Source organism: Tupaia chinensis, unplaced genomic scaffold (assembly GCF_000334495.1).
Source record: "Tupaia chinensis unplaced genomic scaffold, TupChi_1.0 Scaffold000688_1, whole genome shotgun sequence".
In the NCBI taxonomy this organism is placed as follows: Eukaryota; Metazoa; Chordata; class Mammalia; order Scandentia; family Tupaiidae; genus Tupaia; species Tupaia belangeri.
Genome location: NW_006160211.1, coordinates 1,441,851 through 1,455,278, shown reverse-complemented (window position 1 = coordinate 1,455,278; position 13,428 = coordinate 1,441,851). Strand labels below are relative to the sequence as shown.

Here is a 13,428-nt window from a genome sequence, read left to right as displayed (position 1 = left end):
GTCCCTAAAGTCACTATTCGGTATTGAAGTAGATTACAGGCAATTTATTGATATGCTCACTATGGTGACATCCAAACCCTGGTGAATGCACAAGTTCACCATCCTGGAGCGATGACTGAACCTCTAGGCCCCCGAATACAAACTAGTTTCAGGACCAGAGCTTTCCTTTTGAGTTCATCCTCTGAGGTCACTGGGTCAGAGAGGGAAAGGAGAAAGGAGGTTTGGATGCCGAGTTCACCAGTCCGGCTCCTGGTCCCACCATTGCACTGACCTTGCTTGCGAGGAGACCCCTCAACCCCAGCCCAAGGAAGCCCACTGCATACCTCAGTCCTTTCCCACTCGATCTTTCAGCAGCGGGTGTCACCACTGGCCACTTCCTCCTTGCAAGATACGCCCACGCGTCATGTTCTCTCCTCTTGGGGGACCCTCCTCCCTTTCTCCTTCTCCCCTTCTTCATCCATCCTACATCTGGGTGTGAGGGTTCTGTTGACCTCTTCCTGTCTCACCTTCACTTTTCCTGGGCAGTTTCGCCTACTCAGAACTTCACTTACACACACTGACTCATTTTTCTCCTTCGCTCGAATTCCAGCCAGCGCGACAATTCTACTTTGGTTTCTCAGAGTCTCAGCTGACTCAAGGGGCCTAAACCAGAAGCTTCTTCCCCTAAACCTGCTTCCTCTCCAGTGGTGGCCTCACTGTCTGCTCTGCTCTGCAAACCTTCATCCCTCCCCTGCTCACCATGTCCTGGCTATTCTGGGAACGAAAAATTTCTCAGAGCACTGTCATTGTCACTGTCTCCCGCCTCTGCCCTGCTCTAAGCCCCATCACTTCTCACCTGTTCACGGGCTCTTCACTGTCTCCTTGCACCTGTTTTTACCTTTTCTGAGCCATTCTATGTCCTGTCACCATCGTGAGCTTTCAGAATTTCAGATGACATTGCAGCCTGCCCAGATTCCTTCCAGTGGCTAACCCCTGACCCAGAAGGGCCAGCTTCTAACTGTCTGGCCTTGGTTCCACAAGTTTGACCAACAGGCAAGCCACACTGTCTTTCAGATCCTTATGTGGCCTAAGTTGTAGCTGTGTGACATCCCCGGTCCCCACCGGCCACTGCCCCCTTATCTCCCAGTCCCCTGCCCCGCCCCACCATTTGCTCTGCCCCCAGGGTCTGGTCAGACCTTACTCCACCCTCCAGGACTCAGCTCAAGGTGACTTCCTTAGGGCTTTTTCTCTGAGGCAGTGTAATCTCTTGAATGTGAAGGGTTTATTCATGATATTACTTTATTGTTTTTAATTTATAATTATTTTATTATTGTTGTTTTTTAAAATTTGCTATAGGGCATGTGTACTCACCAGAGAGGCCGGGGTAGGGGGTGAGAAAGTAAGCCCCCAGGTCCAGGACTCAAACTGTAGTTAGTCATGTGGGGAGGGTTTGAACTGCTGTCAGTCGCATGGTAGTCCCGTGCCTCGACCACCACACCACCTGCTGGTTCCACCCCCCATTTATTTAATTGAGAGAATTGCCACTATAGTAAAGCAGTACTTAATTAGAAAATTCTTGTGGAAAATATCTGGTGACATTATCAAAGAAAATTTAGGGGCCAGCAGAAGGCGTGGAGGTTAAGTGCTAGACTCCTACTTTGTGGCTGGAGTCCTGGACTGGGCGGCTTGAAAATCACGCAGGACGCATGTGGCTAAGATCCTGAGAAGAGAATGGAAGAGAAGAGATTGAGGCATGGCCATCCCTGCTGGGGTATGATTTCTCACGTTCTCCCACCCCAGTCCCCAGCCAGCGCACATACGCTATGGCAAAAACCTAAATAAAATAAAATAAAATAAAATATTTGGAGAAAGAGGAGTGGTATCCTGACTATTATGATTGTGTGGCCCCCAGTATTATAATCATCTGCTGGATCAGTGGAACAAGAATGGGCAGGGCAGAAGGGAAATCTATTATGTGTTTTTCTGTGATATTTTTGTCTTCTTTATTACAAATCTCTTACTTTCTTCTGTGGAATAAAAAGGTCAGTACCTGGTTGTAGTGTTTCTGATGGGGTCACACATAGAAGGGGCTAGGCTGCTGAGGACAGGGTTAACCTCTGCCAAACTAGCATTCCCTCCTGCCCTCTTTTCCTAGATATACTCTCAGATACGTCAGATTAGAATGCCTTCCTTGATTTTCTGTGTTTTGTTTTAAAATGTTTCGTCAGCCTAGGAAACATGCTTTACTCACATCTTGGCAGCTCTTATGGAATGCCTACCTTGCCCAAGGCCTGGGGCTGGAGGGATAACAAACACTTCCACATAAACAAGAGACTGCAGGCCTGATGCATTGTTCTCATGTTCTGTTTGATTTATCTATTTTATCTTTCTGTGTCTATTGACATGAGAAGACATTAAGCAGTTACTTAGCAATTCTGAAAGAAATTTCAGGGGGCTTTAGATACACAGGGCAATTGAACCATGGATCTTCTGGGAAGAGCCAGGAAAATCTCCCTAGGGAAAAGACTTCTGGCTTGAGTGTTGAATGTAATTCATTAACTTAAATCTCACCTCCCTTTTTATTCTCCTTTCTTTTCTAGTCTTTTCATCTCTCTCTTTACCCTCACTAACCACCTGGGTAATAATCATTTTCCACTCACGAGCAACTGACAGATAGTTCGTAAAGAAAGTTATAGTGATACTGGAGTTACAGCCTGCTCCATCCCAAGAAACGAAACTTACTGAAGGACAGTTAGCTTTTTATTGAATTGTGGTAAGAGGGCTGACTCTGTAGCCTCCTGGTTATGGGGAACTGGATCCCACATGGTGACTCTGGTTTGAAACTCAGCCCCAGCAACTTGAAAACCATACTGGGCACATGGGTGTGCCTCCCCCGAGTCCAGACAGGGTGAAGAAATGGAGAAGGAATTGCAGCATGACCACGCTCCATTGAGAGTGCTTTCTCTCTCTCTTTCGCTGTCTCTTTGCCTCTCTCTGGCAAGCACATGCACCCTCTCACAATGAAAATGAATAAATAAATAAAAGAAAGGAAAAGAGGTTGGAGAAAGCTGTTCTTTACAAGCCAAAATTACCACTTGCTTTTATGTTTTCAGCAACTCAAGCATCCCAACCTGGTCAACCTACTGGAAGTCTTCAGGAGGAAACGAAGGCTTCACCTGGTGTTTGAGTACTGTGACCACACGGTTCTCCATGAACTGGACAGATACCAGAGAGGGTGAGTGAGTGTCCCGAGCCAACAAAGCAAAACAAAAGCACACCAGGATTTGTGGGGTAGAAGTAGCGGTGACTTTTAGATGTGGTGAGAACTGCCAATATTTGACGACATGCTCTAAATGCTGGGGCTGACAGCAGAGGAATGTCCAAAAGTTGTAAAAGAGATCATCAATGGTCATTTTCCTGAAGACACCAGCAGCAGAATTATTAGACTGACCTTGATTTCTTTGGTACATTATCTTTGCATAAAAGCGACCTCAGTCTCTAAAAAAGAAAAGGGATTGCGGCCTGGCCATCATCCTAGTTATTCCATGCCTGAGGAGGGAAGCCATAGGACTTGGAGGCTGAAAGGAAGAGTCCCCAGGTAATGGCTGATAGGAAATTTAAGGCTAAAACAAGCATGGTATTTCATCTGAATCCAGGTGTCTCGCCTGCTGTGTTAATCAGGACTTCTTTGGTTAATAGTGACAAAAATTCAATTGAAATAAGCACGAATGGAAAACAAACATATTGGTGGCTGTAAGGGGGAAGGATGGGCTGACTCTGGAACCTCTCTTGATCTTTTCTTTCTTTGTTTTTGTTTTGGTTTGGTTTGGTTGTTCTTTTTTTCCCTTGTTTTTGTTTGTTTGGTTTTTTAGAGTTTTTTACTATAGGGTGTGTGTGCTCACCAGGGAGACAAAAAGTGAGAAATCATCCCCCCAGGGGTGATGGCCAGGCCGCAATCCCTTCTTCATTCTCTTCTCAGGTTTTTGACATGCACGCATATGTGCCTAGCATGAGTTTCAAGCCACCAAGTCCAGGACTTTGAACCACTGTCACCCATGAGAGAGTCTAGCGCCTTAATCACTATGCCACCTGTTGACCGCTCCCCTCGATCTTATCACACATCTCTCTGTAGCATGTGTGACACATTTATATGTTTAGAATAAGGCTCGGTGAGTAGACAGGGCCTTGGTCTAAAAAATGAAGATCGGAGGGCAGGATTCCTTCTGCAGTTGAGGGTAGCCCCCTGCCAGGGTGAGCAGAATGCAAGCTGAAGCTCTACTCCCTCTTGTCTATCGATCCGTGTAGCTGCTCTGGAAGAAAAGAAGTTCTGGAAGGTGGCATCTGAATATGAAGTCTGTTGAAACACTGATGGGTCAGCTCGGGTGATGTAACTCCCTAGGGAGAGGGTAGAATGATTAGCAGGCCCTGGGAGATAGTACTCAAAGAAGCTGCAGTGGAGGAGATAGCCTTAGAGCTGAAAGGAGGGCAGGCTTTACAGAAGTCGAGCCTGGACAAAGAGTAGCTCATTCTCTGTTCTGTTCCTGGGAGCCTAACTTCAGCTAGGGGATTATATGAAGCCTGGTTGTAGGTCAGAGCCGTGGAATGGTGTCCCCGTCCCTGTTCACATTCACACGTCCCTGGCTGGCTGCTAAGGCTGTTCTAGCATCTCCTTCAAGCCTTGGCCAAGGGCTTGCTGTGCCTCGTGGTGCTGGTTATTTATGATCCGCCATGACCTCTAGGCAAATAGGATTAAAGTGACTTGTGGTTTGCTAGTGGCCATGGCACAGGCTTTTCACGTTCCAGAACATTAATTTACATAGCTGGAGAAAGCTCAGAGGACAGACCCCCTCTTCAGAAAGTTGTTGATACATAGATAGTGTGTATTTGAAGGAGAAACCACTTAGTATGTTGATAGCTGCTCTTTTTGACAGCTCAAAAGTGACAGTTCAATTAAACTTGTTAGTATAAGTCACTCATGTCTCTGCGGTACTAGGGAGATGTTGCAGGGAACTCAGTGAAGCATGTCAGGCTGAGTGACGTGGGAACACAAATCTGTGGTGGTCCAAAGCAATCAGGAGTCCATTGGTTTTCACATGTAGTTTAAGCAGAAGAAGGATAGGCCAAGGGTGACCAGAGTTTTGAAAGTTTTTTTAAAGTTCACTGGTAAAAATATGTTATATATGTTCTAGGAAATGGAAAAATGTTCTCATATGGCAGTAAATTAGGAAAGGAAAAAACCAGTAGATGAGAGCGTGGCTAATTATAAGCAAGTCATTTCCAAAGGACAAATGTCATGGCTTGTCAAGTGTAAGATTTACTTAAAGAGCACTATTAAATGAGCAAGGCTTTTTATTATTTGTAAATTGTTTGCTATACAGCACATACACTTGTCAGAGGCATAGAAAGAGAGAGAGTGAGAAAGCACGCCTAGGGGGAGGTGCCATGCCACAGACTCTTCTTCCTCCATTTTCTTCTCAGGGTTTTGGGCGTGTATGCATGCCCACATGCACGTGTGTCCAGCACATTTTTTCTTTTTCTTTTTTTTGGAGAGATGTTCACTGTAGGGCGCGTGCGCTCGCCAGACAGACAGAGAGAGACATAGAGACAGAAAGCGAGAAATCACCCCCCAGGGGGGATGGTCACGCCGCAATCCCTTCTCCTCCATTCTCCTCTCGGGATCTTGGGCACGCACGCACACGCGCCCGGCGTGAGTTTTAAGCCACCGGGTCCGGGACACGCACTGCGGTCGACTACGTGGGAGTCCAGCGACATAGCCATTACGCTAACTGCTGGTTCCCTCTAGCACATTTTTCAAGTCTCCAGGCCTGGGACTTGAAAACTGCCCAGTTGGGACTGAGGGATCCAGCCACCTTAACCTCCATTGTCACCTGCTTGTCCCCCACAAACCTTTTTTCCTCTCTTTTTATTTTTTAAGGTTTTTGCCATAGTGCATGTGGACTTGTCAGAGAGAGACAGTAAAAGGGAAAATGAGAAATCACCCCTCATGGGGGATGCTCACACCACCATCCTTTCCCCATTCTCCTCTCAGGATCCTGGGCAAGCACTCACACATGCCAGGTGTGGCTTCCAAGCCACCAGGGTTCAAACCACTGTTGGCCATGTGGGAGTTCAGCACCTTAACCACTACGCTGCCTGCTGGCCCCCCAAGTTTTTCTTTTTAAGTGCTTTTCTTTTTTTTTTTTTTGATTGCCTGTGGGTTCACGCACTTACCAGAGAGAGAAAGAGAGAAAACACCCCTCAGTTGAGCACATTCACACCACAATCCTATTCCCTCCATTTTCCCCATGTCATCAGAATTTAGGGCATGCACATACACATACCTGGCATGTTTTTCAAGTCACCAGGAACTTGAACCATAGTTGGCCACGTGGTATCAGAGTTTCTGCACGTAGCACTTAACTGCTACACCATGTGACTGGCCCCAGTGATCAAGTTTTTAAAAATTTTTTTTTATAAAAACTATTTTTGGGGGGACCAGCTGTTAGTGTAATGGCTATGTCACTGGACTCCCATGTAGTTGATCACAGTTCACTTCCCGGACCCAGTGGCTCAAGATTCACACCGGGCACGTGTGTGTGCGTGCCCAAGATCCTGAGAGGAGAATGGAGGAGAAGGGACTGTGGCGTGGCCATCCCCCCTGGGGGTGATTTCTTGCTTTCTGTCTATCTCTCTCTGTCTGGCGAGCTCACGTGCCCTATAGCAAAAAAAAAAAAAAACCAACAAACAAAAAAACTCTCAGAAAAAAAAAACTGTTTATTTTATCTATTATTATTATTATTTTAAAGTTTGCTATAGGGCACATGTGCTCATCAGAGAGAGAAAGCGATAAAATGAGAAAGCAAGCCGCCAGGTCTGGGATCAAACTGTGGTTAGCCCTGTGGGAGTCCAGTGCCACAATCACTGCTCCACCTGCTGGCCCCATAAGATTTATTCTTAACCAAGTTAATATATTTATATTGAAGCTTAAGAATTTTTTGTTTGTTTTAAAAATAAAAGTCTTTTCCATTATACTGAATATTTGTCAATTCTCCAATCTATTTTATTTTTATTTTTTTAAATAATTATTTTATTCAATTATTTATTTATTTATTTATTTATTTTGACTAGAGAAGGACAGAAAGAGAGAGAGAGAAAGTGAGAAAGCAAGCTACCAGGTCTGGGACTAGAACCATGGTCAGCCATGTGGGAATCCAGCGCCCTTAACCACCACGCCACCTACTGGCCCTGTCCAATCTATGTTAAATGTAACTTGAAATTTTTGCTTGTCATCATTAAGGAGTAAATGTTATTTAAACCAAAGATTTTGAAACTCATAGGCAAGCTTTCTGTTTTCAATTTAGAGCTATCATACTATGAAATAAACTGGTGTAAGTACATTCCCAGTACAAAAGGTGAGCCAGCATCTCTGTGTGACCTGGGGCAAGTGACTTAGAGCTGTACAATTGAGAGTTAGGGCTAGGTAAAGTTTAAGAGGGCCTCCAGGTCTGTTATGCTCTGAGCTGATGATCTTGTGCCCTAGGGATCCAAGACTTCAGTTACCCTTTAGTTTTATGTTCAAGCTGTTAGACAATACCGACAAAGGGTAAGGTGCTGAGGTGGTGTCTCCGCATCTGGTCCAGGTCGGTACACTTACCCTGCAGATACCCTGTGGGCCAATTAGCTCACTTTCAAAACAACTTGTGTAGTTTTTCCTTTCCTAATAAAACCCTAAATTTGCCTAAACCCACCCTGACCTTTGTACGTGTCCTGGATTGCAATCCTAATTTTTATTTCCAAATAAAACCTTTGTATTAAAAATAGTTCACTGATTACTTATTATATTTCTAAGTACAGATGTCTTTGTTTTTTGGAGAGGTTTTTACTAAGGACACGTGCACTCACCAGAAAGACAGAGAGTGACAGAGAGACAGAAAGTGAGAAATCACCCCCCAGGAGAGATGGCCATGCCACAATCCCTTCTCCTCCATTCTCCTCTCAGGATCTTGGGCACGCACGCATATGCCCCTGGCATGAGCTTAAGCCACCGGGTCTGGGACTCGAACCGTGGTCAATTACATGGGAGTCCAGCAACATAGCAATTCTGTCAACTGCTGTTCCCATCTAAGTACAGATTTCTGAAATACAAAGTTGATCATGTCACTTCCTACATAAAAATCCTTTAATAGCTCCCCAAAGCATACTGGCATAGTGAAAACCCTAGCATGGGATACAAGATCTCACTCGCTCTACCGCCCTCCACCAGATTGCCCCAGAAAACATGACCTTGCTCATCAGTGACAGAGAGACAGAAAGTGAGAAATCACCCCCCAGGAGAGATGGCCATGCCACAATCCCTTCTCCTCCATTCTCCTCTCAGGATCTTGGGCACGCACGCATATGCCCCTGGCATGAGCTTAAGCCACCGGGTCTGGGACTCGAACCGTGGTCAATTACATGGGAGTCCAGCAACATAGCAATTCTGTCAACTGCTGTTCCCATCTAAGTACAGATTTCTGAAATACAAAGTTGATCATGTCACTTCCTACATAAAAATCCTTTAATAGCTCCCCAAAGCATACTGGCATAGTGAAAACCCTAGCATGGGATACAAGATCTCACTCGCTCTACCGCCCTCCACCAGATTGCCCCAGAAAACATGACCTTGCTCATCCAGATCATCTGCATTCTGAGGTTCAGGATATGCTGTTTCCTCAGCATAGATGGTTCTTTCTTTGTTCTGTCCAGTAAACTCTTACTGTCCATTAGGAACAACTCAAATATGACCTCCCTTATGATGCCATCAGCACACTAAGGACAGTCAGAAGTCCTTCCTCTGGTGTCCATAACATCCTCTGGGATTATTAGTATATTATTAGTATATTATTGGTATACAAACCATACATACCCTGTTTGCTCAGGAAACGAAAAACCTTCAGGGGCAAGAGCTGGGCCTGTTTATCTCCATATCTAACTGAACCCTGACCCTTGGGACATACCCAGTACTTCTTGTAGAATGACTGAGTCAACAAACCTACTTACAAAGTGATTTTAAAGAAGAGTAATCATAACAATATTTTTATTTTCATTTTAAAGTTCTATCTTTGATTATAAAAATCCTAAAACCCAATACAATCAAAGGAAATGCCAAGTGCGTTGCTGGAGCAACTTGTCTAGAGGGCAGTTTGTACTAAAAAAGCCTAGAGGCATTGTCTTTTTTTTTTTTTTAGAAAGATTTTTGCTATAGGGCGCATGCTCTTGCCAGAGACCCAGGGAGAGACAGAGAGAGAAAATGAGAAATCACCCTCAGGGTGGCTGACCACACCACAATCCCTTCTTCTTCATTCTTCTCTTGGGATTTTTGGAACGCATGCGCACACACTCAGCATGAATTTCAAGTTGCTGGGTCCAACACGTGAACCATGGTCAACTGTGTGGGAATCCAGCTCCTTCACCACTACACCACTTAGTGGCCTGAGGTATCATCTTACAGCAATTCTCTTTTTGTTTTTTTTTTGGTGACAAATGTTTATTTACTCTGCATTAGTGGCTAAACTCCCATTCCTTCCTAGAACCGGTAGTTGTTTTATGCTTGGGAACTCATGCATGTCACCCACATTTTTCCAACACGAATCAGACAGGCCCACAGGAGCTGGAGAAACAGTGGCTATAGTCAGCTCTCTGCATCGGTGTGGAACAACAATGTGGGGCCTCTTTTTTTTTTTTTTGAGAGGTTTTCACTATAGGGCCCATGCACTCACCAGAAAGACAGAGAGAGACAGAGAGACAGAAAGCAAGAAATCACCCCCCAGGGGGGATGGCCATGCTACAATCCCTTCTCCTCCATTTTTCTCTCAGGATCTTGGGCATGCACGCACATGCACCGGAGTGATTTTAAGCCACCGGATCCGGGTCTCGAACCGTGGTGAACTACATGGGGTCCAGCGACATAGCCATTATGCTAACTGCTGGTCCCAATGTGGGGTCTCTAGACAAATCCTGGTGTCAAGAGTGGAATCTTGCAGTTCAGTATGTCCTAAAATCAAAAGTGGGTCCAAGGGAAGTGGTAAACGCTGTGCAATGAGCCTTTTGAAGGCAGCTGATGCCTCCTGTGGGGTGATACATTGTGGCGGATGAGTGTGGACAATATGGGAGTTTCCATAAGTGCCCCGTCAGTACCCTCATCATGCTCGTGTTGCTCTGTGCGGTGTGTACCCTGAATTGATTGTAAGTGCCCAAATCTACTCCCGCAGTAGCACGGCTTCTTCAGATCACCCACTGCTGGCTGGCTTAGTTTTCAACTTCGCTCATAAGCAATGAAATAAGTTGTCTCTTATGTTCTTTGTCATTTTCACACACCTATGAGGCCTCATTTCATACTGTGAAATCAAACTTGATAGTATGGGGGCATCAGGAGAACCAGTTCCTGGGAGTTAGGTGGTTTCCAGATTGTGCACTTAGTCTTCCAGTGTAAGAAAAGAAAGCCTGTCTGGGAAAGGAGACTGTAGTCAGATACGAGTGGAATGAGCCAGATAATTTGCCTTTTAATAATTTGCCGTAAGAGGAAGCCAGAGGGTGGCAAGGCAGAATCACACGGGAAGCGTCCCACTTAAGTCCAGAGCCTTCTGAGTGTGTGGAGCACGTGCGTGCCCGTGATCCGGGGCTGGCTGAAGGCAGGGAGTAGATTACAATGCCAGGACCCTGTTGGTGGTGCTCTTTCTCTCTGTCTCTGTCCCTCTCACTCATGGAAGAAATAAATAAACTTTAAAAATGGCCATAAGAGGGACCAGCAGATGGTGTAATGGTTACATAATGGTTACGTCGCTGGACTTCCTTGTGGTCTACCACAGTTTGAGTCCCAGACCTGGTGATTAAAACTCATGCCGGGCGTGCGTGTATATGTGCCCAAAATTCTAAGAGAATGGAGAAGAAGGATTGTGGCATGGTCACCCCTCCTGGGGAGTGATTTCTTATTTTCTGTCTCTCTGTCTCTGTATCTCCAGTGAGCACACACCCCCTATAGCAAAAATATCTCTTTAAAAAAAGATTGCCATAAGAAAATAATTAAGTTATTGTGCAAAGATTTAGTTACAAAATTATTGTTAAAATATTGACTATAATAAAATACTGAAAGCAATGGAAGTATCCAATGGTGTAGGATTGGTTATGTAGATTGTGAAAGTTTTATAATGGAGTACAATGGAGCCATTAAAAATCATGTTTAGGGTCAGCTTCATGGCCTGCTGGTTAAAGCAGCTGGATCCCACATGGCCAACTGCATGGTTCAAATCCTGGCCTTGGTGGCTTGAAAAACACACAGGGCATACATCCCTTCCCAAAGTCCTTACGGTGTAGATGGAGGAAAAAGGGCCGTGGGATGACCATGACTCTTTGGGTAGTGCTTTCCTCTGTCTCCCTCTCTCTCTCTGTGAACACATATACTGACTGGCAAAATTAAAAAAATATATATCATGTTTAGGGCTAGCCCCATAGGCTAGTGATTAAGGGAGACAGATACCGTATGGCTGACAGGGTTCAAATCCTGGCCCTGGTGGCTTGAAATATATGCCAGGTGTGCATGTGTGCTCCAAATCCCTTCAGGGTGGAAAAATGGAGGAGGAATTGTGGCATTACTATGCTCCATTGGAGGGTTCTTTTTCCCTCTCCTGGTCTCTCTGTCTTTCTGTCTTCCTTTGGCATGTACTCTCTGGCAAACTAAAAATTAAAAAAATCATGCTTACAGATAAACCATACGTTGGCATAGGAAAATGTTCATGAGTGATTACCAAATTTAAAATTATGCTGTAACAAAAACACATATTTCATTTACTTAGAATTTATATATACATAGAAAAAAGAAAAATAAATACAAATGTTTTTCTAGTGATTACTTCTGTGTTATGATTCTTTTTTCTTTTTTAAAGAAAGATTTTTGCTATACGGCACATGTGCTCACCAAAGAGACAGAAAATGATAAATCACCCCTAAGGGTATGACCACGCTGCAGTCCCTTCTCCCTCATTGTCTCAGAATCTTGGTCACACATGCACACGTACCCAGTGTGAATTTTAAGTCACTGAGTCTGGGACTCAAATCATGGTCAACTACATGAGAGTCCAGTGACGTAACCATTATACTATCTGCTGGTCCCTGAGTTATAATTCTTACAGACATTTTTCATTTTATTTGTATTTTTATATTTTCTTCGCGTTTCATGTATTACTATGGTAGAGTTGTAATTATTTATTTATTTTTTTTTTTGTGTTTTTGCTAGAGGGCGCGTGCGCTCGCCAGACAGAGAGAGACATAGAGACAGAAAGCGAGAAATCACCCCCCAGGGGGGATGGTCACGCTGCAATCCCTTCTCCTCCATTCTCCTCTCGGGATCTTGGGCATGCACGCACATGTGCCCGGCGTGAGTTCTAAGCCACCGGGTCTGGAACGCAAACCGCGGTCGACTACGTGGGAGTCCAGCGACATAGCCATTACGCTAACTGCTGGTTCCCGAGTTGTAATTATTTAAAATAGTTCTTGCCAAATGAAACTCAAAGACTTAATTTTGAACCTGAAGTGGTCACTGATTCATCTCCCTTATTAACACATTTATAACTTCTGGTCTGGAGAAAGCTTTTGGAAAAGACCTAACGTCATGTTACTATCACAAGCCAGTGTATGCCACGGCATATGAATTCTGCTACAGTGGTGTGAGTACATATCTGCTATAATTCCTACTGCACTGTTTATATGTGCCCTTAAACACATTACCTTTCATTTTTAAATTTTTTTTTTCTTTTTCGGGCACATGTGCACATGCGTTGGCCAGAGACAGAGAGAGAAATAGATTGAGAAGGAAAGTGAGAAATCATGCCCTAGGGGAGATAGCCACGCCATAATCGCTTTTCCTCCAGTCTCCTTTCGCTATGCGATTTTCAAGCAACCAGGTCCCGGACTCAAACTGCAGTCGACCTCGTGGGAATCCAGTGTCTGGACCACCACACCACCTGCTGGCCCCACACTACCATTCTTTATCTTCTGTGGGACATAATATGCTTTATGCCTGTAAACTATTGGTCTCCTCTATGTCTGGGTTTTAAAAATGACTAGTTTAGGTGTTTTCGCCTCATTTTTCTGCCCATCTATGGTGCAGCCAAACACAATAATTACTGATTCTCTTCTGCCCAGATTCTATCTCCACCAGTTTCTTCTCTGACTCTAATAAAATTTGTTCTAAGAACATGTGGTGGGTAAAGGGTATTACCACAAGGTTTCAGTTTCTGACAATGGAATTCCAGGATTTTATCTTTTTTTTAGATTAAAAGTGATGTGTTGTTTGCTGTAAACAATTTTCAAGCAACATAAGAACATGTAGAGATAAAATGAATAACTGTAGAAATTATGTATTTTTCCTTCTTTTTTTTTTTTTTTTTTTGGAGCGGTTTTTCTTATAGGGCG

At 44.4% G+C, this 13,428-nt stretch overlaps 1 protein-coding gene across 2 annotated transcripts in view; it reads left to right on the top strand.

Annotated features, from left to right (window-relative positions):
• CDKL1 (cyclin dependent kinase like 1) overlaps positions 1 to 13,428 on the top strand; it is a 74,461-nt gene that overhangs the window by 30,094 nt on the left and 30,939 nt on the right. For both annotated transcript variants that reach the window (XM_006160515.3, XM_014592435.2), the window contains one exon: positions 3,093 to 3,214. In XM_006160515.3, coding sequence (XP_006160577.1) covers positions 3,093 to 3,214 — 122 coding nt within the window. The remainder of the gene's footprint in view (positions 1 to 3,092; positions 3,215 to 13,428) is intronic.